We start from the raw sequence: 27,804 nt of genomic DNA on the forward strand, positions 1-27,804 counted from the left end.
GCTTACATTTTTCTTTATTGAATATCAAGACGATCAAATATAACTCCATGAAATGGAAATCTCCCCCCAAATGTAAGTCTCTCACCTGCCGTCTTAAATAGGCTGCACCACCCAGATGTGAAGCCATAAAGGTGTGGTCATGCCAGGGGTTGGAGTGATAGTATAGCAGGGAGGGTATTTGCCTTAGACGTGACTTCCCTGTGCTCAGTCCCTAACATCCTACATTGTCTCCCACGCACCTCCAGAAAGGACTCCTGAGTACAAAGGAAGCCCTGAGCTGGTGTGGCCCCAAAAGCAAAACAATAAAACCTAAGCCGAGTGTGGTCATGCTAGCGAGGGTTCCGTCCATGGAGGACAGCAGGGAAATCACTATTTCTCATAGGTGTATGAGCTGAGGTTTTCCTCAGAAGCTGTGGAAACTAAACGTGAGCTTCTAGAGTAGGCTGGGAGGCCCAAAGAGGGCAGTCTCACCTTAAGGCTTCTGCAGCCAGGACCAGCCACCGAGGTTCACTGTCAGCTACCCAGTTCCGAAGCAAAGAGCTCACTCTGTGCTCTCTGCCCTTCCTTCCTGTCCTTGACTCCTCTTCTCCTCTTTCCCCTCTTCCTTCATTTCCAGGAGGTGCATAGAGATACCTAAGACTCCTCTGACCAACACAGCCATTCTGGGGCCCAAAGAGCTCTTCCATTAGGAGCCCCTGCCCTACACTGCTCTCTCTGCTGCTTCTCCCAGAGCCACTACCACTGACGGCGGCGCGTTCAGAACCGGCGCAAGCGTGCTCACTCACCCACTCCCAGGGTCACTGCTACTGGATGCCCCCCAAGTTCTTGTGGCCCTTCCCTTTCCAGGCCCCTCTAACCAAGCATGTTCCCTGGGCATGCACTGATAGTGTGCAGTGGAGAGAACCCAACTAGATGTGTCTCTAGGGGCAGGAACCATATGAGGTTCCTGAGATGCCCATTTGCCCTCCACACGAGCTCCTAAGCCTCTCCCACTGAGTCCACTTCTCCTTCTCTGGGTCTTTCCAGGCAGAGTGGCCATGCTCTACCAGCATCCTCCTTCCAACATCCTTGCCCCTCTCATGCTGGTATGCTTTGAACCTGGGGTCCTTGCTCCAAATTCAAGTACTTGGAGCCTCTTTATGTGGATGCTAAGTCTGTTCTGCACACACGGGAGCCTTTGAGGCAAGGTCCTGGCCACGTCACGTACAACTGAGTCCCACAGGGAAGGACATTCCAGCTCTGGCCTAGCCCCCTACATTCCCACCCCTACTCCAACACCAAGAACACATATTGTGTCCCTCTGGCTCCATATCCCCCAATCCACAGACCACAGTGCTTCACAGGACCCTCAACTAGCAAGGATTGCCCAACCTCCTGAGAGAAGGTGAGTCCAGGGGCCCAAAGGGAGCTCTCTGACCACTTGGCAGGCTGTAGAGAGTAAGCTCAGCTGCCTGCCTGAGGGGTGGGCCTCATGGTCAGGAAAATCAAGAATCCTCAAAGATGAGAGAGAGGGCCTTAACACAATAGTGTACTCTGGTATTTCTGGACAGTCTATGTGTATATGTGGGGAGTGGGGTCGTGGGGGTAACCACGAGAAAAAGGCCTCTATAGGAGCCTGATCTTCCTCCACATCCATGCTACAGGCCTACCGCCTTCAGTCTGTCTTCCTCGAGTCCCAGATTTACCTCCTGCTGGGCAGCACCCAGGCCTGTGCTCTGCCCCTGCCCTGCCCTGCCCATTTCCTATCTCTAAATGCTTAAACCTTAATCTGCAGAGTCCTCAATGCCTTCCTGGAAACCCTGGTGTCGGCACCATGTCTTCTCCCTCTCGTGTCATTCACAGACATCTCCTTTGATGGGTCACCCCTCCTCAGTGGCTCATTCTGTGCAGGCACTGCAGATACTTGGATACCCCCAAGGTCAGTTCTAGAAGCGGGGGCTGAGTTAAAAGGGCTGCAGTGGCTCAGAGAAAAGGACTGAGAAAGAGTTCAGAGCAGAGCTCAGGAACAGGGGCTATGCCAAGATGGGGGCACAGGGAGCAGAGTTTAAGACCAGGAGTGGAGTCAATCTTTTATGTTGGTTAGAGCAGCACTGACCTGGAGGTGTGTGTGTGTGTGTGTGTGTGTGTGTGTGTGTGTGTGTGTGTGTGCAGAAGTGTGGATGGGGAATGTAGCAGGGATGAGAGAGTCCAGATGGGATGAGATATATGTGTGTGTGTGTGTGGCAGAAGTGTGGATGGGGAATGTAGCAGGGATGAGAGAGTCCAGATGGGATGAGATATATATGTGTGTGTGCGTGCATGTGTGTGTGTGTGTGTGTGTGTGTAGCATGACTGAGAGTCCTGAGCCTACAAGCCAGGATGAAGCAGGGTGCTTAGGGTAAGGGCCAAACTGAAGCCCAGTGGCCCATTGGGGAGGAGGCTCCAAGGGCTGGAAGGCTTTGCTCTTAGGGTCTCTGAATTCAACTCTTGGCACTTTGTGGACTATGAATCATACTCCAACCACCAGAGCGCTGCCTGGGTCTAGAGTCCAGATCCCCCTTCTGGGCTCCTCTCCAGGGCACAAAGAGATATGAATCTCAGAAGTCACCCAATACAGTGAAGTAGGGCAGACTCCCTCGGGGTCAACTTTGTCAGGTGACAATTTTGTAAAGAAGGGATCACATGCACAGGGGGAAATCCTGTGCACAGGAAATGGCAGCACTTTGACAGCAAACTTGAACCAGATTAGCCTTCATGGACTCTTGAGGGGAAGGAGCACTGACCTCACTTCACGGATAAGGACACCAAGGCCAAGGCAAGAGACTGTGCAGGCATCAGACTTGGAAGGACTTGCTCAGCCAGCCTCTCAGCAGGACTAAGCACTATCATTTGCCCCTGTCCCTTCAAAATAAGTGCTCTGTGGGCCAAGTACAGAATCCGCAAGGGTGAGCTTGTAAGTCAGTTTCTGAGGGGAGTCTCTAAGCTCTGACTGGGGCATCATGATGGTCTTTATGAAGATCCACTGGCCTCCTGAGTTCCACTGCCCTGGCCTGGACTACCCTGTTCCCACCAGCACCCAGCCATGGCGTTCCCTGCTATTCTTCCACCAGGCCAGCTCTGGAGCGGAGCACTCTGTCCACCTCGCATCTGGCCTGTGACCTCTGTTGGTTTATCTCTCCTGCTCCCCCGGGAGGCACAAGCTCCCTAGCCCATGAGGAACTGATCTTATTTTCTCTCTCCTCCTAGCTATAAGCACCCTTTCCTTTGCACTGGCCACATCTTATGGGTGCAAGAGGGAAATTCTTGGCCCACCTCTTGAATCCTGCTTTTCACTCTGCTCTGTAGAGCTGCTGGCTAAAAGCACGCGGCATCTCAGGATCCTTTGGTCTTCCTTCACCCTGAACACAACTCGCAAAAGTGGTTGCTACTCCAACGCGACACCCCGCCCCAGGCCCAGGAGAACAGCCTCCAGGAGGAGAGAAGGGGTGGGGAGGGGCCTGGGGGCCCCGCTCACAAACTCACCTTCTCTCTGTTGCTGGGGGATCATTGGAGGCGGCTGAGGGAAGGCCTGGCTTATCTGACCATAGGCAGCAGGGTAGGCAGCTGCTGGAGGGCCAAAGAGAAGAGGCAAGAGCAGGAGACAGCGACAGCCACACCGAGAGAGATAAGGTGAGAGGCAGGAAGAAAGAGAACTGTCAGTACGGAGCAGAAAAGGCAGAGCCGTCAATAGTGCAGTTGCACTCAGCACTTTAGCACAAGCTAGGTTTCAGGAGTCATGAAGGGAAAGCACACAGTGAAGATGAGGGGAGAGAGAGAGGGGGAGAGATAGAGGGAGAGAGAGAGAAGAAGAGAGAGAGAAAGAGAGAGAGGAGAGAGAGAAGAGAGAGAAAGACAGACAGAGACAGAAACAGAGAAAGACAGACAGAGACAGAGAGAGTACAAGTGAAGATGAGGATAAGGTATGTTTGACACAGTGAAGATGAGGTGAATATGTAATGTGTGTGTGTTTAATCTGAAACAGCAGTCCAAGTATGTGTGTGACTATAAAAAACACTGACACCCCTGACCAGGACACCTATACTGCCCAGAAGCTCCTTCTCCCCTCTTGAGCCTCAGCTGACTAACTCACAAAGCTCACTCACAATCTGCTGCTGAAGGGTGGGGGGAAGTCATCAAGTTGTGGACTTGGTCTCTAGGGTCCTGCCAAAGGGAGGGTCAGAAGGTTGAGATCACCAACCTGTGATTTTGTGCAACTGAAAAAGGCCAGAGGTGGGAGAGCGCCACCTCCTTGACCTGACTTGTTCCCCCGAGGGGCAAGATATTGACAGGGGAGGGAGCCATCAGCTTCACCCCATGTTACCCTCAGGGAAACCTCACTGGGCTTTGCAAGCACAAGTACAGAAATGGAAGCAGTCACAGGACAGTTGTGGGTATTGGTATGAACATTTGTTTGTCTCCTAGCTACGGACATGTGCAAGTGTCCCTGCTATAGATATTTGTGTGTCTTGTGTCCCCCCAACTATGGACTTGTGTCTTTTCCCCAAATTTGGACTTGTGTATATTCCCCAACTATGGAACTGTGAGTGTGGTACCTAGATAAGGGTGTGAGTATATGTGTGTGTTATGGATGTGTGACTCTTTCCTAGCTATAAATATGTGTGTGCTACAGATGTATGCATGCGTTGTATTTGTGCAAATTCACTACACATGGATGTGTGTCACCTTGCCTAGTGTAGGGGGAAGGATGACAGTACAGCTGACAGCCGTGGGGCTCCCTTCTTCCCTCTGAGCGGGGTCATCTGCTGTCACCACACTGTCTTTCCTGCCCCCTTCTCAGCTCCCATCAAACCGGTCCCTGTATGGTCAGAGGAGCATGCCAGGAAACTTCTTCCCTCCCCGAGTCTCCTCAAAACTCCCGCCCAAGGACCATGGACTGTGGTAGCAGCACCCAAGGTTGAACTTCACCATCAGTGCTAAGTTGGTTGATGAATTTGGACACATGTCCTGGGGGAGCCCTGAGGAAGGGAAATCTGGCCTCCAAGTGAGGAGCGGCAGGGTAAGGTCAAAGGTTGGTTCACATAGCTGACCACCTCACTCGCACTACCTCCACCAGGGCATGAGCATAATGTAACCGGCCTCAACACAAGGAGGTCTACAGAGAGGATGGTCGCATCTGATAGAACCCCCTCCCCCCGACCCGCCCCCAGTACTGGGCCCAGTCCCGGTTTCGGGGACTCGAGGATACTAACGACCTGCATACTGCTGCACTCCAGCGTAGGCTTGCTGCAGGGGGTCCGCCGCGGTGGGGCTCTGCGCTGCGGGGGAGCCAAGGGGCAGAGGTCAGTGATGCCCACCTGAACCAGCCCTCCCACATCATGCCCATGGAACAGTCCTGCGGTGATCACCTGAGACAGGATCCAAGTCTCAGACCCTGCTAGGGATTTCCCTTCTCTCCCCAAATCCGGGGGAAAGCTGCCCACCCTGGCTGGGAGGTGAGGGTGCATCTGGCTCAGGCTGGGAAAATCAGGAGGAAGGAGAAGCCAAGGATGTAGCACCATGAGGGGCTTGGAAGGGAGATATGGTAAACCCTGGAGGGAAGCTAATGGGAAGGGATTAGGGGAACTGAGGCAGAAAGAGGGGAATCTTAGCCTCACCAATCACCAGAATTCAGGGGCAGATCCAAATTGGGTGACAGGCCAGAAGAGGCCTCACTAGTCCACCCAGTTCCCACATCTGCTCAGAGGGAGGGGCCTTGCCCTCTGTAGGGAGACTGCACAAAATCCAGGGATCTCTGCCTCATACAGGACATCCTGGAGATGCTCTTGGGAGGGGGGAGGGTATGGCCATAGAACAAGGTCTTCCCCAAAGCTGGGAGAGGAACAGAAGATACACAAGACTAAATCAGCTTTTGCCAACCTCTGCCGTGTACACAGGTCTAGACAGAGCACAGCCTCTTATGACCAAGGCCAGAGGGAATGGGCTGGCTCTGGAAACAGATCTGCATATCTGGAACTAACTGGATATCTAGGCTAGAAGGAGACCCATCTCATGGATTTATCCACCTTGCAAACCAGGCCAATCCAGTCCAGTGCAGAGCCAGGTAATGAGGCCTGGATACCAGGAACAATCCCCACATTGTAATAAGAGCTCAGCCCTGAATTTCTCAGAATTCCACTAAACAAGAGTCCCTCTCAAAGCAACAGGGGAAAATGCAGAGGGACAAGTCCTGAAAAGACAGTCAGCTTGGTACCAGTAGGGCATTGTTCAAAGCAGGCGACTGCAGACAGGGCACAGAGAAGCCCCTTTCAGCCAGTGGCTCTCTCAGGACAAACCGTGGGTGTTTGGAAGGGATGACGGGTGGGCAGCCTGCATCCCCTTCCCTTTCCTCCACCAGCCTCAACACTTCCAACTCTAATGGGTTAGCTCTGTCCAACATGTCTTCCTAGGGGTCCCAGGTTCACAGCCATCTTGTTACTTTATGCAAATTAGAGAAAGAGGTCTTGAGCTCAGTCTGATGGCTAGTGCCAACTGTCCCTAAACACCGTGTCTGCACAGCGTTCAGTAAGCACAGCAGTATCAGGAATGTGGCAATGGCCGGCCTTTAACATCTTGGAAAGTTCCCCATTCTGGGGAGAGGGGTTTATACTGTGTGCTCTGGACCTGTGGGGGGAGCGAGAAGCTCCGTGGGGCTACGCAGTGGTGAGAACCCTTTCTGAGACCCCTCTCCTTCCCTGCTTAATGACCTCATTAGTAACTGCCAGAGAGCGAGCATTTTGAAGGATCTCGCTCATTACGGTAGCTCCAAACTCCGCATTTAAAGATGGTAAATTAATTTTTTTAATGTACTACTTTTCTCCTTTCCTCCCACTCCATCCCTCCCCCTTGCTCTGGCAGGGAATTGTTTATGGGACGTGGCAGTTGGTTACAAATAGGGGAGAGAAACATTTCCAAATTTCACGAGGGAAATAGTTCACATATGCTGGTGAGGGTAGGGAAGGCACAGGTTTGTCAAAATCCAGAGCTCCAGATGGGCTTGCGGGCAGGAAAGGGGTGGGAGTGGTGCATCATGGAGGATGAAACCGCCCAGATGTGCTGGGGACTCTATCTCCCAGCCTGGGAGGCTTGAGCCTGAGAATGCCGAGGTCTCTCCCACATCCAGCTTGCCAAGTCCCAGCCCAGCCTCCCCTGCCAATTGGAAGGCTTCATCCTTCTACATCCCAGGTGCTCTGGGCCCTGCCACTCATGTTCTGTGCTCTTCAGCTTTCTCCCTGCACACCCAGGAGGGAGCTGTGGGGTAAGCAGTAGGACAATGGCAAAGATCACCCTAAGATCAACAACGAGAACTTGATATCTGGGTCTCCCTGTGGCTGTTGAAACTCGGGATGTCTTGATCTTTCTGGGACTCCCGTCAGAATCTCAGGCTTGTCACAGTCTTACAATGTCTTGGGTGGAGTCTGATGCTCAGGTCCACTAGGCAGCTCCTGACCATCCCTGCCCCGAGAGGCAGGCCCCTTCCTACTTCTACCTCTCCAGGAAAGCCCCCCAGCCAAACCAGTTTCACCTTTCCACTGCCTTCTGCACTGAGTCTCATCTGAGCTGCCTCTTGAGAGGCAACCTACAGAAGGGGCCCTTCTTTCCTTCAGCCTTCAGTGGTTAGTAGAACTCACCATGCCCACGTCACCCTGTATACAGTATTATTGACTCTGGCTTCCTGCAGGGGAGGCCCATGTCTAGCTCTCCTTCCTGACACTCTTTTACTAAGCTCAGTATGGACACTTCCATACAGACTCTAATCTCATCTTCTGCCTGATAGTGAGGACAGTTTTCTCCGCAACTCTATTACACTCTGCCTTGCTCAAGCGCTTTAGTGTGAACCTGGGGTGTTTCTTGGTCAGTCTATCCTCAAGATCAACGAGAGAATATGCCTCAATCTGTCTTGCTGGAGACTCGTCAAAGAGAAGGGCTAAGTGTGCTAAAGTGAATCCTGAATCTTCCAGTAGGGCAAAGCCAAGTCAGGACAGGAACTGTCTCTGGTGCTGATCACAGGGTTGAGCGTACCAAGGGACTCACTTTGCACTTGTCAGAATAGAACGTCAACTGTGTCATCCCAAATTCTTCTCAGTCTTTTCTCCTTAGCTCTAAACATGATCACTGCCTTAAGTGCTGTTGCTTTCAACTTTGATGGGCTGAATTCACACTCAGTTAATCAGCAGTCACTCAGTTCTCTTCCTGGTTGTACAACTGCTTATATTTTCTATTTTACCCTGAGAGAGCCCTAGGGATGGAATTTTTTTTTCATTTTCTCAGGGATGTGAGTTTGGTCACCCCTATCATGGATATCAGGAAGCTCTCTGTGGGGAGGACAGAAACATGGTTCTTGATTTCTCCAGGCATGGGGGCCACACTACATTCCTGGATAAAATAACGAGGGCATAGGCTGAGTGGACAAAGGAAGGGCCACCTGATGTGCTTACCTGGGTAGGGGTGGATGCCATTGGCAAACACAGCTTCCGCAGCAGGCTGCCCATTGGCCTGTGGGGGGAGGCCAGTGAAGCCATTCACCCCAATGGGGGACGGGATGCTAGGCACGGCTGGTGCAGTGATGCCTGGAGGGGTGCTGCCACCTTGGTTACAGAAGTAAAGAGGGAAGAGGAGAAGAAGCAAGCAAAACAAAGGTGAGGGAAGTTGGGGCCAGCGAGGTGGCGCTAGAGGTAAGGTGTCTGCCTTGCATGAGTATATATGGAGGTTGATCCCATGATGGTATGCTTCAAGGATGGAGAAACCGTGAATCTCTTAGGCCACAGGAATTCCCTTTCTTCCCCAATGCTTACTGTGCCTATGCAAAAAAAAAATGTGGGGGGAACGCCAAACCCTACCACTCCAGCACCCATACTTTTTCTTGTTTTGTTTTGATTTGCTAGTTTTTAACTTTATTTTCCTTCTCTTTTTTCTTCCACTTTTCTCATTCTTTTTCACTCTTGTGGTTATTATTTAGAGATTTATTTTTATTTTTATTTGCCAGGTCCATGTTTTTCTTTTTTCTTCCATTTTTCTTTTCTTTTTTTTCTCTCTCTCTCTTCTTTCTTTTTTTGGTAGTTGTCACCAAATTTTATTCTCCCCTTTTTCTTATCCTTTTTATCTCCACTGATGGTGGAGTAGATGCTCAATTTACAACAAGCTGTAAAGTGGAGACCAGTTGCACTAGCATACTGGGGGGTAGAGGAGGGAGATATGGGATGCATACTGGGAACAGGGGCGGAGGGAGGACAGCATAGGTGGTGGGAATGCCCCTCATTCATTGTCACTATGTACCATAAATGATGCAGTGAAAGATTTGTAATGCACTTTGGTCACAATAAAAATTAAAAAAAAATAAAAATAAAAAGGTGTCTGCCTTGCAAGCGCTAGCCAAGGGAAGATCGTGACGGCGGTTCGATCCCCCGGCATCCCATATGGTCCCCCCAAGCCAGGGGCAATTTCTGAGTGCTTAGCCAGGAGTAACCCCTGAGCATCAAACGAATGTGGCCCGAAAAACAAATAACAACAACAAAAAAAAGGTGAGGGAAGTCAAAGGCTCAAAGGGGATCTACCCTATGCCTGTCCAGGGTCCTGGGACTGACTCACGTGGGCAAAACACCCTCCCATTTGAAACTCCCTTCATATGTGATTCTACCTTACCACTGATACCCCCTAGCAAGGCAGAGTCCAGATCCCACCTACTCCATGGAGATGGTTCACAGACTGGTACTAGCCTGCAGGTACAGAAAGGTGGAAAAACTACTGGCATTGGTAGTAACTCGATCAATCCATTGACCAACTGTGCAAGTATAAAAAAGATTGAAGAATGATGATAGAGCTTCTTCTGTAAGCACTTAACTCTTGTTTTTTTTTTCAGCCACACCCACTAGGATTAATCCTGGCTCTGCACTCAGGGAGCACTCCTGGCAAGGCATAAGGATTCTTGTGGGACACCAAGGATGAATGGACATAGGTCAGCCACATGCAAGGCCAATATCCTACCTGCTGTACTATCACTCCAGCTGTCTATTCTTTTAACTTTGACTACACTGTCCTTATTCAGTTTTTTTCATGGTGGTTCTTGATTTCCTCAACTATGTCACCTATGTCACACATGGCATTTATGGGCTAGCTATGATCTTCTCCTCAGTTTACTGGGCTTTCTTATCTGGATCACAGAAGGGTTAACCACACCTCATGAGGAAGTTTGGCCCCTTGGGTGGAGAAGGTCTGAGTTCCAATGCTGCCTTTCACTGAATAAGAGCCTTATCAGTGCTAAGGCATGATACTAATCATGCAGAAAGTTGTCTTGGCTTCCTTCAACGGAGAGGAAATTCCTGAAAGGATGGTAAAATCAAGTCTGTTTATAATACCCTATTTCCTCTTGAGGCCAAATAGATGGAACCCAAGTATAAATAACAGCATGGGGATTGTCCTGGGGCCATAGAAGTAATGAAGGCCCTTGTCTTCCTGGGGAGAGCAGATTCTCTCTATGGACAAGGACCAGAAACTGGCATGAGTTCAGGAGTGTCATTAAATTGGGCATCAGAGCTGTGGGCTAGTGTGTAAATAGAGTCTAGAGATAGCACAGAGTTTTGTGATTCTAGCTAGCTAAGAATAGCTCTTGGATAACAGGCAGGCTATTATCATGGCAATGTGCAAAGAACCAGGAAAGCTTGGTGACAGAGCCTAGTGTTTGGGTATAGACAAAGGTTTCTCAACTCTGACACCCAGAGGTGTGGAGCTAGGCAGTTCCTGTGGTAGGGAGCACATTGTCCTGCAATGCAGGACATTTCACAACAGCCCATACGTACTGGATCATGGTGATACCTCCATCCCCAGACTGTCATATCAAAAATGTCTCTGGACACAGACAGAAATCTGGTGCAGGTTATAAAACTGCCCCCAGTTAAGAATCAGTGGACTGGAAAATATTCAGGATCCAATTGAAACCATGGTCTGTGCACACAGCCATTTCACCACCCCTTGCCCCCATTCCTCGATGACTAGTGTGATCATCAATAGTAGCATATGCTCGTTGGATACTCGGCTTGGAAAAAGTCAGTAAATCTAGAGGGGCTTAAGGGGACCCTCCCTCCTGAGCTGGGGACAGGGCCCAAAGAGGTCAGAGAATGGAAACAACTTTTCTCTCAGACCTCAGATGGGGCTATTTTCTTGCCAATTTCTTTCCAGTAAGTCCTCTCCGAGATGGACGTGCGTGCTCCTCAGATAAAGGAGTGATATTTTTACCACCCTGGAATCAAACAGGGATTGCATGGAACCCACCTTCCAAATCCAAATTCTTGGATTTCCAGGAATTATAACATTTTGTTGTGTTCCGTTTTGTTTCTTTTTTGTTTATTGGTTTCTTTTGATGAGCTTTTGTGACCTTTAGCCATGCTGGGGATTTGAATTGGGTTTCTGGCCAAGGCAGCCAAATGCAAGGCGAGCGCTGTCTCTCCAGTCCCAGAGGTTAAACATGTGGGAGGTAACCTGCCAGAGGAGAACTTCTGGGGCCCAGAGACAAAAGGCAGAGATTGTTCTACTGGCAATCAAAACTGATCCCTCAAAGGGTCAAATCTGGGTCCAGTTGCTCTCCTGCTAGAGCAAACCTGGTGTGGTAACCCTTGGCTCACCTGAGGTTGGGGTCATGGGCGCAGCCGCCAGGCCATTCATGTTGAGGGCCGCCATCTGCTGCATCTGGGCGGCGGCAAAGGCAGCCATGGGGTTCAGGTAGCCGCCCTGCGCGACTGATGCCATTAGTGCCGCTTGCTGCTGCATCAGCTAGGGCAGAGGGAGCGGAAAAAATATCACACGCCTCCACAGGGGGTGGACAGCCCTCCCTACCAGAGGGCTCAGATCCGGGACCCTGAACCTCAAGAAGCTCAGTCATCTCCCCATCCCACCCCAGAAAGCCCTGCTGCCGGGCCTGCTCCTGCCCTGTCAGAGAGCACCCCATGAAAAGACTCAGCATTATTCGGAAGCAGTGGTTGGGGTGCTGGGACCTAAAGCCATTTTAGAGTGCGGAGGAAAGGGCCTGGGTTCCTGGGTGGTCATTGAGTCCATGAAAGGCCTGTCACTTACGTAGTGTGGACCTCTATAAAATCACTTAGCTCTGTACCATGTGCTTATTGCTCTGTTTTACAGAGGAGACCGGAGAGTCAAGAACTGAACCCAAAGCACCTGCCATAGGCTCAGAGGGTGAGAGGAGATTGGGGAAGCTGTTAAAACTAGCCGAGCCTGGACAACGTTGAAGCAAGGCAAGGAACCTGCATTTTACAAATCTAAGTATGAGCACAAAGAAAAGTACTGGGGTTTGTTCCAGTGGCCTCCACAGGGTTCAAGCTTGTAAAGCTGGGAAGAAGCTCAGGGTTTGCCTGCCGTGGAAGCTTTGCTCGCTAAGCGTGCTGATCTGTGGACCTAAGGGCTTTGAGGCATCTCAAAGACTCCTGCCATAGCAACCGCAAGGCCTAGGGGACAACCTTCCATGAGCAGGCAGGGACGGGATAGGAGCAACCAAACACCCTGACCCAGTCCCGGCTCCCTGGGATAAATCTGATCTGCAGGACGATGCTCAGAGTTAAGTCCCTGCCCCTTGCTGCCTAGTGGCTTTCTCTCCAAAGCACCCCCTTCAGAGCCAACCGTCCACCTCCTCCTTGCGGCCTTCTTTCACCAGCTCTAGCCTCCACTGTGAGCTCATTTCTGACCACCGTTCACTGAGCAGGGAAGAGCGGTGTTTTCTGACCGGGGCAGGGCTCTCCACCGCTCTGGTGTTTTTGCTTTCAGGGCTGGGCTCTGTGCGGGAGCCCCTCCCGCCCCCACCGCGCCCCCACTTACTGCTTGTGCGTAGGCTCCATAGGCCCCGAAGGGGATGGCCATGGGATTGAACATGCCCATCTGGCCGGCCATCTGCTGCATTCGCCGCATGGTGCGCTCCTTGTCGGTGTCGGCGAACTTGACCACCAGGCTCGACGAGGCTCCCTGCGGCCGGGACAGCGGTGAGCGCGTCCGCCCTGCCCACCCGGCCCTCTCCCCTCTGGGGCGGGGTGGGGAAGGAAATGCCCCCACGTCCACGTAAGGACCCGGCGCCCTCTCCTCCAGGGGTGACCCACCCGGAGGCCGGACTCCCGGCACGTCCAGCCTCGGCGTCCTTGTCTGGGAAGGCCAAGGAGCGGTGCCCCGGGTCACCGGCAGGACATGGGCTGCGGGAAGGTCCCTCACTCACCGGCATGGTCTGGCTGCCATGCAAAGCGTTGATGGCGGCTTGAGCCTCGGCGTGGGACGAGTACTTGACGAAGGCGCACCCTGGGGGACAGGGGAGGCTGAGCCCGGGAGGGTCGGGCGGAGAGGAGGCTCCCCGGGCCAGGCGAGACACCAGCACAGACAAAAGCCACCAGGACAAGGACGTGCGCAAGGGACTTGAGGGGACCCTTACACGGCCCAGTCCCGGACAGGACTTGAATTCAAGTCTTCCCTTTTTTGGTGGGGGGTCACACTCAGCAGCGCTCGGGGGACCCTATGAGATGCCTAGATTCGAACCACCGTCCTTCTGCATGCAAGGCAATCGCCCTATCTCCATGCTATATCTTCGGCCCCGATCCAAGCCTTTCTTTCCTTCCTCCAGGTCCTACTCTCAATTTCCACTTCTTTTTTTGTTTTGTTTTGTTTTGTTTTGTTTTGTTTTTGGGCCACATCCTGTGACGCTCAGGGGTTCCTCCCGGCTCTGCGCTCAGAATTGCTCCTGGCTTCGGGGGTCCATGTGCTCCATAGGTCTTGGAGCATTCTCTCTGTTTTCTTCAATCTACTTTATAGATTCAAGCCTGATCTTAAGGTCTTTGATCCACTTGGATTTGACCTTTTTTTGTAAGATGTGAAATATAGAACTTTAATTTCTTTACACTTGGTAATACAAGGGTCTCAATGCCGTTCGTTGAAAAGGCTGTTTTTATTTTTATTTTATTTTAAATTTTTTAGTTAATGCAGAAAATGCTAAAGGTGGGGAAAGAGGGAGGAAGGGAGGGAGGGAGGGAAGGAGGGAGGAAGGAAGAAAGGAAGGAAGGGAGTAAAGGGAAGAAGGAAGGAGGAAGGAAGAAAGGAAGGAAGGGAGAAAGGGAAGAAGGAAGGAGGAAGGAAGGAAATGAGGGAAGGAGGAAGGAAGGAAGGAAGAAAATGAGGGAAGGAGGAAAGAAGGAAGGAAGGAAGGAAATGAGGGAAGGAGGAAAGAAGGAAGGAAGGAAATGAGGGAAGGAGGAAAGAAGAAAGGAAGGAAAGAAGGAAGAAAGGGAGGAAGGAAAGAAAGAAAGGGAGAAAGGAAAGAAGGGAGGGAGGAAGGAAGGATGGAAGGAAAGAAGGGCTGTTTTTATTTATTTTTTTTCTTTTTCTCTTTAGAAAAAATATGGAAGGCTTCACGAATTTGCGTGTCATCCTTAATCTTCTCTGTATCCTTCCAATTTTAGTACATGTGCTGCCGAAGCGAGCACGGGCTGTTTTTATTTTTATTTGATTTTATTCTTTTGGCTTTTGGGCCACACCTGGTGACGGTCAGGGGTTAAGCCCGGCTCTGCGCTCAGAAATCGCTCCTGGCTTGGGGGCCCACCTGGGGGAACGGGGGGGGGGTCGAACCAAGGTCTGTCCTAGGCTTGGGCTCGCAAAGCAGACGCCTTGTCCACCAGACGCTTGCACCCCGACTCCGGCCCGGCCTTTCCACTCGTAGCAAGGTTGCAGCCCTGCTCAGCCGTCGGCCTGTCCCTGGACGTCCTGGAGGACCCTCCCCGTCCCGTCCCGTCCCGTCCCGTCCCGCCCTCGCCAAGCCCCGGCGGCCGCGCACCCTTGCTGTTGCCGTCGGGCCCGCGCAGGATGGTGCACTCCTCGATGTTCCCGAAGGCTTCGAAGAGGCGGCGCACGTCGTCCTCGGACTGCTGCTTGTTGAGCATGCCCACGAAGAGTTTTCTATCTTCTGGAACAAAATTAGGAGATGCTTACCCGGGCCGGGCCGGCCGTGCGCGTGGGGACGGAGCGGGAGCAGGAGCGGGGCGCAGCCTGGGCAGGAAGGGGCAGGCGGGAGGGACTGGGCCGGAGACGGGGTGGGCTGGGGTGGGCGCTGCTCGAGGAGGAGGGACGGTGGGGCCGGGAGTCGGAGTTGGGGCTGGCCGGCAGAAAGGGCCAAGCCGGGCGGGCGGGCGGGCGGGCGAGGGGAGGGAGAAAGAAGGGAGCCTCAAGCCAAGCGGAGCTGGGTCGCAGTCGCAGCGACTCTGCCTCTGACACTCCAGCTACCTTCGATTTGGCCCTCCGACGCCAAGTGACCCCCTCTGGGCAGGCCTGCCACAGGCCCGTGCCAAGGGCCTCCCGCCCACCGCATCACCACGCTGACCCCACTCTTCTAGGTTTCAGTTGCTTCCTCCAGAAAGCACCTCTTCGCATCTTTTCGGGGGCAGGCATACCTGGCGGTGCTCAGGGCTTACTCCTGACTCTGCCTTTTAAGAACTACTCCTGGGGGACCAGATGGGATGCTGAGGATCAAACCTGGGTCAGCCGCTCGCAAGGCCTCACTGGCTGTGCGGAAGCTCTGGCCACTCTTTTCACCTTTGTTTATTCTCTGAGCCCCCGTTTCCATGGCTCAAGATTATCCTTGAGAATTCGCAAAGATCAATTGCTTTGCCAGTGAGCTTGTTCTGCCTAGCTTTCCCCTCTTGTTTGCCCCTTGGCAGAGGGAGACAAGGTTAGTTCCTGGAGCAGCAGTGTCTGGCGCAGTGGGTATGGGGTGTAGAGCAGGGAAGCAGAGAATAGTGCCTCATGCCTGTCCCGCTTTCTGTCTATCTCATGTTTCTTCTCTAGCTGTTATCCCTCCTCTCGCTCCTTCCTATTCATGCTGCAACATTCAGTTTCTGGACAGTATGGAGAAGAAGATTGTTGCCAAACTATGGGCTCCCCAGCAGTTCCTACCACGTTTGCTCATACAAGGCGGTGCGGTGCCCCCGCTTCGCTCTGTGTTCAGGGTACCAGGAGTCCCATTGAGATACGTGGTTCTGCGAAAAGATCTCCCAGCCCACGGACTTTGATTTCAATGTGACTTTCCCCACTTCCACTGATGGGGGTGGGCGAGCTTTGTTTCCACCCCTTGAAAATGGGCAGGGCTTGTGCGGATTCTAACCAATCAAGAAGGAGAGACAACAACAGACTTTCAATGCTAAGACTCAAATGATCACTTTGCATTGCACTTTCTCTTTGGGGGATGCTCTTCTAAGAAGCTGGCCACCACCATCACTCTCTGAAGAATCCCCAAACAGTCTCCACAGAGATCTCACGTGGAAAGGAACCCAAGCTCCTAGCTGACAGCACCAGCCACCACATAAGAGAGAAGAGACCTTGGTGGTTCCAGTCCCAAACCCAAGGCCAGCCGATGCCTGGCCCACAGACATGCTGTGACCTGTCTAAATTCCCAGCCCATGGAATCCATGAGCATAATAAATGGTGACTGTACATCACTCAGTTTGGCCTGTAGTATTTTGGCAGCCTCGTTGTAGCTGGAACCAGGTCCCAAGGTGACAGCACTCACTAGCTTGGGTAACTCAAACAACACAGTTCAGGCTACAAAAATGCATCGCAAACTGCGGGCAGCCTGTGGGTGGCTCTAAACTGCAGGCTCTGAGCACATCTCTCTGGATCTAGGGTGTTTGGTACGCCAACCCTGGCCCACAGTGTCAAGAAATTTCACAGAGAGAGCTGAGGGGTTTGGAGGAAAAGAAAAGAAACTCTTGGCCCTTAACTCCTTTCACAATCCCCCAGCATCCTCACTTTTGGGATCGATACCTGTTGCTTATCCTGAGTAGCCCCTGGTAACACCAGGCCAGAACTGAGCAGATTGATTGTCCATAATGAGACTGCCTGGGGTCCCACTCTTCCATACCCTCCATACTTCACTGCGAGCTCCTGCTTCCAGTTAGGATTAAGGCACACCAGCACGGCCCTCCAGTCCTGTGGGCTTCAATGGAATCTGCAAATCCTGTCCCAACCCACACAGCTCCTTGTGGAATCTTGGGCCATGCCAGGAGGGGCCTGGAGACATGCCCACCCCATCTCCAGGGCTTATCTACTCGACTTCTGGGCTTGGGGAGCAGAGGCTAGGCCACCAAAAAAAGGAAGAGAGCAAGAGAGGGAAAAAAGATATTAAGAGCAGAGGGAAAATGGTGGAGATTGGTCGAGAAAGAATTAGAAACAGCAAGAGCAGAGAGTAGGACTGGACAAGAGGGGGCAGAGGGGAGGTACCTTGTGCTACACTGGAAACCATATTTTTATCATGAACTCCAGGGAATTCTGAGTCACTGAAACTCAGCTCCTCAGGCCACCCCCAGGGCCTTCCTTCCACCCACTAGCAAAAGCAGATTTCTGAAAGATAAAGGAGCAAAAGCTGCCTGCTAATCCCTTGCCTTTCTGCTTAAAAGTTCTCTTCCCTGGGCTAGAAAAAGGGAAGGGAGACATGTCCCCCTTGCCACCAGAGCCTGATTTAAATGCCGGCACAGCCGCTCAGCGCTTCTCTCCTGACGTCTGAATATATTCCTTTATTAGCATGATGACAGCTTTCTGATTGCATTAAAATTCATCCCCACGTGCCTCTCCTCTCTATCCAGCTACTTCCCTTTCCTGGGTCTTTTCTGAATGCCTTAATCCCCTTCCCCTGAAATCTGGGCACCCCCAGTTCTCAATTCAGGGCCTAACCTCTGGGCTCTTGAGCATGTCCCAGACACAAGGGGTCCAGACTCTATCTTCTCCCTGTCAGATTTCCCTAGAGAAGCGGTTCCTCTACCCCCAATCCCTTCTTTAGAGGCAGCTGGAAACCACAGGACCTGGCTTCCACCTCCCATACTTCTGGTTGACTTTCCAGTGTGATTCCAAGACTTGCCTTTCAGGTGAGTCCAGAGCGAACTCCTCACCCTAGCCCAGCTCCTTTCTAGCTTTAGAATTGCTCCCTGTAGGGAGCCCCGCCACAGGAGTGGTAGCACCCTGACAGCCACACACACACACACACACACACACACACACACACACACACACACACAACACAACACAACACAACACAACACACCATCTTTCTGTTTTGGGGATGGGGCACATCTGAGATGTTCATGATTAGACCTGGGATCTCCCGCTCTCAGTGCCTTGAGGTCACACTCTCTGGCCCCTGAGGTCCCACTTGGAGGTGGATTAATCTCCGGTGTAACATTTTGGCCACCAAAATGGGCCAACTCCTCCTTGTGTCCTTCCCATGTCTCTCTGCAGTCAGCACAGTGCCAGAAACCTGGAAACACAGGCTTTTGTTGCCTCTCACTCACCCCTAGATGTTCCAGAGCAGGCGAGAAGCCCCCTCTTCGTCCCTGAGTGGGGCATTTTTCTCTGCAGGGTCCAGACTGCTCCTTGGAGCTACCGGTACTCTCTGAGGCGCTTCTCGACAACCTGGTCCTACATCTCCATTAAGTCAGCTCCTAGGACTTCAGGAAACTCTTCTGCCCGCCCCAGCCCAAGATCTCCATGTCACTCATTCTCTGTCCTGATTCCTGGCTTCCCACTTCCCCTATCCACCCTCAGCAGCTGGAGGGAAGAACACAGTAAATGTCTATTGCAGCCATAAAAGGCATTAACCATCTGAGCACGCGGCCACAGTGCCCCAGCAGCCGTCTATCCTTAAGCAGAAAATATTGTTTAATGCCGATGGTAATGAGTGAATCGAATTCTGAAAATTAAACCAGAATTGGAACATTAGTGCCAGGGTGATGGCATTCTGTGAGTCAAGTGACGCTGGTGCCATCAACGGCTTCCTGGGGGGGGCATTCACCCCACTAGATGCTTCCTGCTGGTCTGGGGGATCCCTGAAGCCACTGATGCCCTGAAGTGTACCCCCTAGGGAACTCAATCTGCCAGCCCTTCTGGTTTCTGTTTTCTGAGCTGGCCTTTTAAAATGCAAACCTCTCCTGGGGGGTGGGGGGAGACAGCACAGCTGGTAAGGTGCTTCCCTTGCCTGCAAGCAACACCCCAGTTGGATCCCGCATACAGCTCCCTAGGGCACTGCCAGGAGTGATCCCTGAGCACAGAACAAGAGGCAAGCCTTAAGCATACCTGGTGGCCAGAACAGAAATCAAGCAAAATAACAACAAAAAACAAAACAAAGCCTAAGCTAGCAAGATTACAGGGGGGAAGGCACTCTTTTTGCATGTGGTCACTGCATTGATAATCCTGTTTTTACTTTGGGCACGAAATTATGGTCCTTTGAGCTTCACCAGGGTTCAGTCAAGCCTGTACAGAGCCAGGAATAGCCCCTGAGCACCAATGTAGGTGCCTATTTCCCTGCTTTCCCTAAGTAAATAAATAAGTATCTACCTTAAAAAAAAAAAAAAGAGTCAAGTTCTGGTAGGCAGAGCCTAATACACCTCTGAATGAGCAAATGAGCAGAACTTCTAGTGCCTGAACTGGGGGAAAGATGGAGACACCAGAAGGTGCCACCAACCGTCTTTGTAGTCCTATGGGCTTGGAGTTGAATCAGGGTTTGGGACCATGAACAAGGCTCCAGAGGACCAGGAATGCAAGATGTGTGTGTTGATGGGCAGGTGAGCAAGTAGGAGGCAGCTGGAACAGTAAATTAGACTCTCCTGGCTCCACCTCATAGATAATCAGCCAGGTTTATCTGGGAGCAGGTAAAAGGGGTCCACAGACCGCTCAGTCTTTGCTCAAATTCTGAGGAAATGCCTAGACCCCTTTGCACCTGTGCCCAGCACCTATGACTCTGGCCCATCTCTTCGCAAAAGCCATGGATGGAGCCCACATCCTTTTCCTTCTGGCCTGTACTTCACATCTACTTTCTGACAGGCTGTGTGTGTTCTTCCAGGGCCTATCTTCATCCCGAATTTGAGGTTTCCTCCCTTCAAGGACCTGCATAAAGCTCAGTGAGGGAGGCAAGGGGCTACCAGGAGTCAGTGAGTGCCCCCAGCCTCACCACTTTCCAGCCAACTTGCCTCATCCCTCAGGCAGGCGGGCTGAGGGCAGTGGTCACAGCTTGTCCCAGGAGTCAACAGCACTGGAGAGACGGTGAACTACTGGAGAAATAGAGCAATTCTTTAAGACTATCATGGGGTCATTATCAGATGGAGGACACCTGTCAATGGTCCCAACAGTGGCCTGATAAAGCCAGGAGTCACACATGGGACCTGCTGGAGTCTCTGAGGGGCTGTCTCTGGTACTTGGGGTCATCTCTCTCTGAGATCATCTCGGCCCTGAGACAGGTAGTGAGGACTGTACCTTCTGTCCCACTTCCTTTCAGACAGCGGGGTTAAAAGGAACAGAAATATTTACCAGCTCAATAGCCCAGGTCAGGCTGGGGGCATCTTCCAGATTTTATAGATGAGGCTACTTGTCCAGGCTGACTTTGCACTAACTTTTGTCCTGTGTAACCTTAGGAAGTCATAAGCCCTTCCCTGGGCACCCTTTCTGCACCTGTCAAGGAGGGCAGTAACTTCTCTTGTCTTACAGTGCTGTTGGGAAGATTCAATGAGCAGAGGTTCACGAGCCTGTTAGCCCTGTGTATGGCACAGAGTTCTGGTTTCAGGCATGCTCTCCTGGTCCTTAATATCATTTATCTACTGGGATGTCAGCTGGTGGGCTGGATCACTTATCCCCAGGGCTGTGGAAGAGGACCCCAGAGCTGACAGAACAAGTCATGGCAGCCTGAGCCAGTGTGAGAAAACAGTCTTTTCTCTGCATTACCTTGACCATGAATTTGGGGGCCTTTTCCAAAGAGGTATACCCGATTAACCCTAAACGAGAGTCATTTCTCCCAAAGTAAATCTGAGCTACCACAAAGTGCATGCTCCAGTCTTTGGCAATTTCCTGGGGCTTCTCAGGGGCATGAAGGGGCCGACTGGCTGTGAGGATCTAAATCTATACTCCTTCTGAGGCTAAGTAGGGAGGCTTCCTCCACTTTCTCATCAACCCTGGCAGAGTTGCCTTATTCTGGGGTGGGGGTGGGGGGAATCATGCAGGCCTGCCTTTCTAGTAAAGGGGTATAGAGCTCGAAGGTCTTTTAACCCATGGCACCTCACAATCTCCCTAACTCCACCAACAGTAGCCCTGGTGTTGTCTAGGAACTCCTCCATAGAATCCCATGTAATGGTGAGAATGGAGCTGGCACCCTATGGCTGCCCTCTCCGAGGTGTAGGCCTGCTTCAGCATTGCCTGCATGATAGGGCCCAGGATCTGTAGTGCTTGAAGTCAGCTGCCCTCTGAAGAACCAGGCCTTGTACCTACCACAGGTGGATACAGGCCAGACTAGGAGGATTCTAGTGAAATGACCCTGTAAAGAGAGGGGCAAATTCTGTGCCCCACAGCATACACTGCCAGTCACCACCAGGCACCTCTGAAGAAGGCATCCTGCCTGGATGAAGGAGAATTCAAACCCCATCAAAGGCCACTAGGGTGAGGTGTGTTGGGACCCTCCAGCATAGGGCTCCCTCTGTACCAGGGAGAAGAGGGGCCTCGGCCAGCCCTGGACCCCGGGGAAGCAATGGCAGGGTTTGATCTCAGACTGTCTCCAGAGAGGAGCCCATAGAACCACAGCCAGCCCCCTACATGGGCTTCAGCCTTGTCTGCTTTTCACCACTTCCCCACAGGCCAGAACCCGAGAGTCACTTCCTGACTGAATCCTGACACCATGAGGCCCTTTGACACCCACCCACCTAGCTGCATTATCTCCAAGCAGAGCCCGTTAGTCAAACCCCCAAGGGACCCCCGTTCCATATGAATGAGCTCAAGTCTTGCAGTATCCTGGGGGGGGGTCCCCACACACCACATCCCCCTAGTCCTACAGGTGTTCACTTTTGTGCAGCTTCAGGAACATGGCCTCCCAGCCCCCTTAATCCTCCCCTCACTTACACACACACTCCTGCTCCTGGGCTCTTATTCTTATTTCTCTCTGCTAATCCCAGACCCAGTGCTTTCAAGCACTCAGACAAGCCTCACACCCAGTGTCATCTTCTCAGAGACCTTTGCCAAAAAGCTATTCGGAATCAGTTTTGGCATTGGCATTCCTCATCTTCTTCCATAACGTATATCAACCTCCCTTTCCAGAGCCAGTCCCTCAGCCTGCAAGGATAGAATTCATTTCAGTCACTGCAAGCGTTCATCACCTAATGTGTGGGAATAAATAGTAGAGGTTCGGAGGTCAGAGAGGCAGCTCAAAGGGTAAAGTGACTGCGTGCTTTGCATGCGGTTTCCCAGGGTTGGATCCTCGATACCAGATAGTTCCCTGAGAGCCATCAGGTATGGGCCAAAACCAGAAAAAAGGTAGATCTTCAACTAAGAGTTGCTGACCTGAGAATGGATGACTACTCTTGCTCAATGCACATTGGGTAATTGGGCATGAAGCCAGGCTGGGCTGGTGGGCCTGTCTTTTCAAGGATGAAGGGGAGACACCACTGACCTCTGAAAAGCCTCGGGAAGTTGAACGTAAGTGTAACTCCAGGGAGGAGTGGCTACCCGTTGCAGCTATGGAAAAGGGTGAGGTCTGTCTGTGAGCATGGGGTGTGACGGTATCTAAAAGGTCTGGGTTGGCCTTAAAGGATTCATTGTCAGTGCAAAGGGTAAGAAACAGATACCCCAGGCTAGGAAGCAGCCTGCACACAGGCCTTTTCTTCCTATCCCTGATAACACAGAACTTTTCCTCAAGTCTTAAACCCTGGCCTCCCTTCTCTGATCCATGGAAGCTGAGCTTCGGACCCCTGGATACTTATCTGGGCCTCTCTCTGCCTGCCATGTTCTCTCCTAACTCTGCCTAGCTCATGTACACACCATGCTTTGTGGGTGCTTCTGGGTCCAAATGCACTCCCAGACCCATCCCATCATTATAAGATTCTTTAATTTTTGGCCTTAAAAAAAAAAAAAAAAGAGCCTGCTGATCTGAGTGTCATATTCTGGAGCCCCTGACCTCCATGTAACATAGGTCAAATCCACTCCTTCCCAAGATTTTTGGGGTGCCCCATCTGTGGCTATAAGCCCACACCCAGTGAGGGTGGTCTACACAATAATAAACATCAGAGCGTTTCTTATTTTTCAAACACTGCCTCCTGCCTAGCTTAGCAGACATTAGCAGAGTTAATTAGCAGATGAAGAAACTGAGGTACAGAGAAATCACACTGTCCCACTGCACCTCCAAGCCCAGGGCTTGATTCCAAATGCATCTGGGTGAAGAAGTGGATACCCATAGCTCATTTCTGAGGAAGCAAGCAGGCTCTCCGTACTGCTGGGGTTGCCCAGACATCTCCCAGTACAGCCTTACAGACCCTCCCCAGGCCCATCCACTCCTCTTCCGAAAGCCTGGCTATCTAGCGGGTATACAGGGAAGTGAAACTCTGAGTCCTCAGCAGCATGTATCATCTCCCAGGCTGATCTACAAGGCCATCTCCTTTGTACACTGGAAACTAAACAAAATGAAACCTCTTTCCCAAAGTCCTTGTCCCCCAGGACTGATGCTGCCCAGAGCACCTGTGTGTTTCTATTTTCTGAGGACATCAGTATTTGGAGAAGGCTTCCCTACCCTCCTGACTCCTTCTCTCTCCTGCTTCTGCGCTATGCTCGGTGAAAAGTGCATGGCTGGCGCCGGCCCTGAGGTGGGCATGACCCAAGCCCCAGCTGCTGCTGCATCTCCTCCTTGTCCCTGAGCAGCACCATACTGCCCGCGGCTGTCTGGGATGTTTTAGGTAGAAGTCACCTTTCCTAGGGGCGGGAGCAGGTAGCAGGTCTCTCCAGGTAACTGATTAGCATTTGATCTGGTGCATTATCCTGTCCAGGCGCACAGCACACAACAGACGGCCCCGGGTTCTGTGGGGACTTCTTGGAGGGAGGGCCCTGTTGTCTAATGGGCTTTCTGCTGGCGTCTGGCGCACGCGCCAGCATGTCACCCATCACAGGATAATTTATAGCATAATGGGGCCTTTTTTCCTTTATATCATGTGGGAGCATAAATTATGGCCCGTTTGTCCTCGGTTCTCAAGGAGACAGACAAAAGCATGGCTTTCTTCCAGTGGAGGGGAGGTTTCTGCCTGGTGGGCTGGCCAGGGTGGTCCAAGGGGAAAGGGGGCTAATAGAAGCAAGTCATGCCTATTAAAAGCAGGTTAGCAGAGTGGTCAGCAGGGTGTACACAGCGGCAGATGTCCTGCCGCAAATAACCTTGAACCCCAGCCAGAGGCTACCCCTAACCTGGCTGCAGATCCTCCCAGCTGAATCCCCAAGGCCTCACAGACAGAGCAGACCTGCAGGTCTACCCTCTTGTCCCCTGTCACAGCTACAGGCACGCTACAGAGTGCAGAGCCGGGGCCCAGTGCCCACTTCCTGCCCCTTTGCTCTATAGCCCACCAGTAACACAGGAAATACGACTTTGTTTCCCATGACAGGAGAGGAGAGGAAGCAGAGAGCAATACTTCAGCCTGGGGGGTGGGGCTTGCCTGTCCCTCTCCTGGAGCACTGCAAATTCCTTGGCCTGAATGAGCAGGCTTTCTGGCCTGAATGAGCAGGCTGACCCCTGAGCCCAGAAGCTACAACTCTCAAGTCCTTTTCCTCCAAGGACACTGTTGAGGACTCTAGAAGGTGTGGAGTCTTCAGAAGCCATCTGGCCTAGCCTTCCAGTATGACCATGTGGTGTGTGTGTGTGTGTGTGTGTGTGTGTGTGTGTGTGTGTGTGTGTGTTTGCTTGCGTGTGTGCGTGCGTGCTTCCAGAGCACCCTGGCAGAAGTCCTGCTGACTTCGTGTGTGCCCCCTGCCCAGACCAACTCTGCCTAATACCTAAATCCTCGCCCAGAATGGTCCCTTTCTTTCTTTACAGGAAGCCTGAGAAGGAAGAAGAAATGGGGGCGTCTCTGCCCTGGCCTTCAGGAGAACCACCTAGGTCTTTCAAAAATACTGAGGGCTGAGCTGGAGATACAGTACAGCATGTAGGGTGCTCGCCCAACACATGCTTAATGCAGGTTCAGTCTTCGGCACCTGTGTTGGTCCCCCAAACCCCTCCAGGAGTGATTCCTGAGTATTGCATCAGGAGAAAGCTCTGAGCACTGCCGAGTGTGACACTAAAGTCAATGAGATAAAACACAATTTAGGGTCACTGTTCCCAAAAGGTGGGTGGATTCTGAGCTTCTGTTTATGCTTTTGAAAGCTCCTGAGGTGAGAGCAGCATGCAGCAGGCCTGGGAAATAGGCCGGGCTAGCTCCACATGGTCACTGTCCTCTCCTTCAGCAGCACCTCTCTGGCTCCTGGTCTATCTGCAGGACTCAGAGCCTGATGGTGTGTGTGTGTGTGTGTGTGTGTGTGTGTGTGTGTGTGGCTCGCGCACACACACACCAAACATCACTGTCCTCATTCTTGAGGTGGACACTCCCTCAGAGTCAGTTAGAAAAAAAGTGCTCATTTGGGGGTGACAGATGGGAGGAACTATTTAAAACAGTACAAGATTTGTCCCTCTAAGAGCACTGCAAGCTACTGGCTCCTCTTTTTTTCTCCTAATCTTCTCTTCTTTGTGCCCCCCCCCTCCACCAGAAAGCCCTTCTCTGGATTTCTCAACACCATCCAGTTTCCACCTTGGTGCTAGCCACCCCAGCTTTGCTGGAATCCCTATTACTTGATATCTCCCTCATCACCCCTTTCCCAGGTAACTCAGGTTGTCTGTGCTTAGGTACACACCACATTAACTTTTGACTGCTAATGGGTTACAGATAGACTCAGAGATGGATTGATGGCAGACATGATTAATAGATGCTAGATATCCAGATTAAATGTTGGATGATAGATAGATACACAGATGAGAGACAAATGATTACAGAAAGAAGATTTATGATTGATAGTACACAGCAGTGATCAGTAAATGTGAATGGACGGATAGATGGATGGCCAAGATGTTTTAAGGACTCCCGATTGTGGGGGCTAAACGTAAAAGGTCAGAGAACCAGTCATGGCTGGCCTGGCCTGATGCTTGCTGGCTCTAACAAAGAGCAAGAAAACACTGCTTGGAACTACCTTAAACCTATCATGGACCAATGTCTCTGGAGCTTCCCATTCTCTGATGGGTTTGTAGCTAATGTGCATGGCAAGGGATTGGTTTTTCTGGACACCTAAATATTCTCTTGGATGTTTCCCTGAGCCTATCGGTTGTCTGAGGCTACCTCCTGAGCCCCACTACCTAATAAGGATCCCCTATCTTAGTGTGGCCTGCCTATTTCCCCTATGCACACAAGTTCCTCAAAGGTCAAGACCAAGTTCACACCCTTGAACCCCACAAGGCAGATTCATTCTTAAAGTAGGGTGGTCCCTCTACCTCTTGCCCCCAATTCTGGCCCCCACAGTGTTAGCCCCTAGAGCACTCATGGATTGATTCACTCACTCCCTCTTGAGCATGAACCACTTGAATCTATGAGGTGGAAAGTACCATGCTCAACCTCATTTTACAGGTGAGGAAGCATTGAGAAACGTTGTAGCTCTCAGAGCTCAGAAAAAGCAGGTGGTCTAGCTCCCTCAGTCTCATTCGGTATGTAGAGACCATCATGGCCCCTAGTCTCCATGGACTGCTCACCAGCTCCCAGGATCTTGAGGTTCCAGTGAGTTCAGGAGAGCACTGGGCACCAGGATGTGGACAAAGTGGCCTAGTTTGCAAGACTGCCATTTCTCAGGACTAAAGAGAGATATGGTGAGGGGAGCAGGAGATTTCTGAAGAGAACAAATGTCCTTAGGGTCAGTGGCAGGTGAAGGGTTGGTATGGGGCTGGCACTGTTAAGGAGAAAGAAGCCTGCTCTGGTTTTTCTAGGTGGTGCCAGGAGCCCCTCCAAGTGACATTCTGGACACTAGGGGAGTTTAGCTTACAGATTAGCAGAGGGAGGCCTTCAGTGTTCCAGGAAGCCACATACCAGCTAGGAACTCCTTCAGCCTTAGGCACCATCAGACAACAAACAGGGAGTGCAAAGGAGGAGTCCTACCACTGAGCTGATGCTTTCCAGTTAGGTTTGCACAACCCAGCTGAGGGGCAGAGCAGGATGGCCTGAACTCAAGGGAGCCTCAGTGTAGGGCATAAAGAGTTAACCCTGGGGCCGGAGAGATAGCGTGGAGGTAAGGTGTTTGCCTTTCACGCAGAAGTCGGTGGTTCGAATCCCAGCATCCCATATGGTCCCCTGTGCCTGCCAGCAGCAATTTCTGAGCATAGAGCCAGGAGTAACCCCTGAGCACTGCCGGATGTGACCCAAAAACCAAAAACCAAAAAAAAAAAAAAAACCCCAAGAGTTAACCCTGTGGGTGGGGATATTGAGGTCAAGCTATCCTACCACTCCTCAGTCCCTACCCTCTTGGGAAAGGGACAGGGAGGGCTGAGTTAGAAAGAAATCTGGAAGTAAATCCCAGAGGAAAGAGACTCAGGAGACCGTTTGGTGGAGAATTGGGTTCTGAAAATAACGGTTGAATCTCCCACACCCTGGGAGGCCTCAGCATGGTCCAACTCCATCCCTAGACTGGAGCAGGTGTGGCTGGAATGAAGGCAGGCCCAGCTTGCTAGAGTACACCATGAAGGGGTGCTGCTGGTATCCCCTCTTGGCAAGAAGCTCTGTGCCAACTGAGCATTTCTACTCATTCTGCCCACTTCTCATCACCATGAAGCAATGGAAGACGACATCGCAGTTTGACACTTCACTTGGTGAACTAAGGCTCAGGGAGGCTGAAACGCTCAAGTTTAGTTTGGTGAGCAGTGAGAGGATTCAGTGGGCTGCTAGTAGACACCTCTTACAACTCTGTGCAAAA

The 27,804-nt window shown here is 51.7% G+C and overlaps 1 protein-coding gene and 1 pseudogene across 47 annotated transcripts in view; both read right to left on the minus strand.

Annotated features, from left to right (window-relative positions):
• CELF4 (CUGBP Elav-like family member 4) overlaps nucleotides 1–27,804 on the minus strand; it is a 269,864-nt gene that overhangs the window by 13,022 nt on the left and 229,038 nt on the right. For 9 of the 47 annotated variants that reach the window (XM_049769699.1, XM_049769707.1, XM_049769671.1 and 6 more), the window contains exons 4-10: nucleotides 14,825–14,953; nucleotides 13,223–13,302; nucleotides 12,835–12,978; nucleotides 11,634–11,781; nucleotides 8,454–8,603; nucleotides 5,229–5,294; nucleotides 3,502–3,585 (exon numbers count right to left, since the gene is read on the minus strand). In XM_049769699.1, coding sequence (XP_049625656.1) covers nucleotides 3,502–3,585; nucleotides 5,229–5,294; nucleotides 8,454–8,603; nucleotides 11,634–11,781; nucleotides 12,835–12,978; nucleotides 13,223–13,302; nucleotides 14,825–14,953 — 801 coding nt within the window. The remainder of the gene's footprint in view (nucleotides 1–3,501; nucleotides 3,586–5,228; nucleotides 5,295–8,453; nucleotides 8,604–11,633; nucleotides 11,782–12,834; nucleotides 12,979–13,222; nucleotides 13,303–14,824; nucleotides 14,954–27,804) is intronic. The other 38 variants (XM_049769700.1, XM_049769684.1, XM_049769672.1 and 35 more) reach the window with 7 other exon arrangements.
• On the minus strand, nucleotides 14,387–14,477 carry LOC126004872 (uncharacterized; annotated as a pseudogene).

The sequence above is a fragment of the Suncus etruscus genome, chromosome 3 (genome assembly GCF_024139225.1).
Source record: "Suncus etruscus isolate mSunEtr1 chromosome 3, mSunEtr1.pri.cur, whole genome shotgun sequence".
Taxonomy (NCBI): domain Eukaryota; kingdom Metazoa; phylum Chordata; class Mammalia; order Eulipotyphla; family Soricidae; genus Suncus; species Suncus etruscus.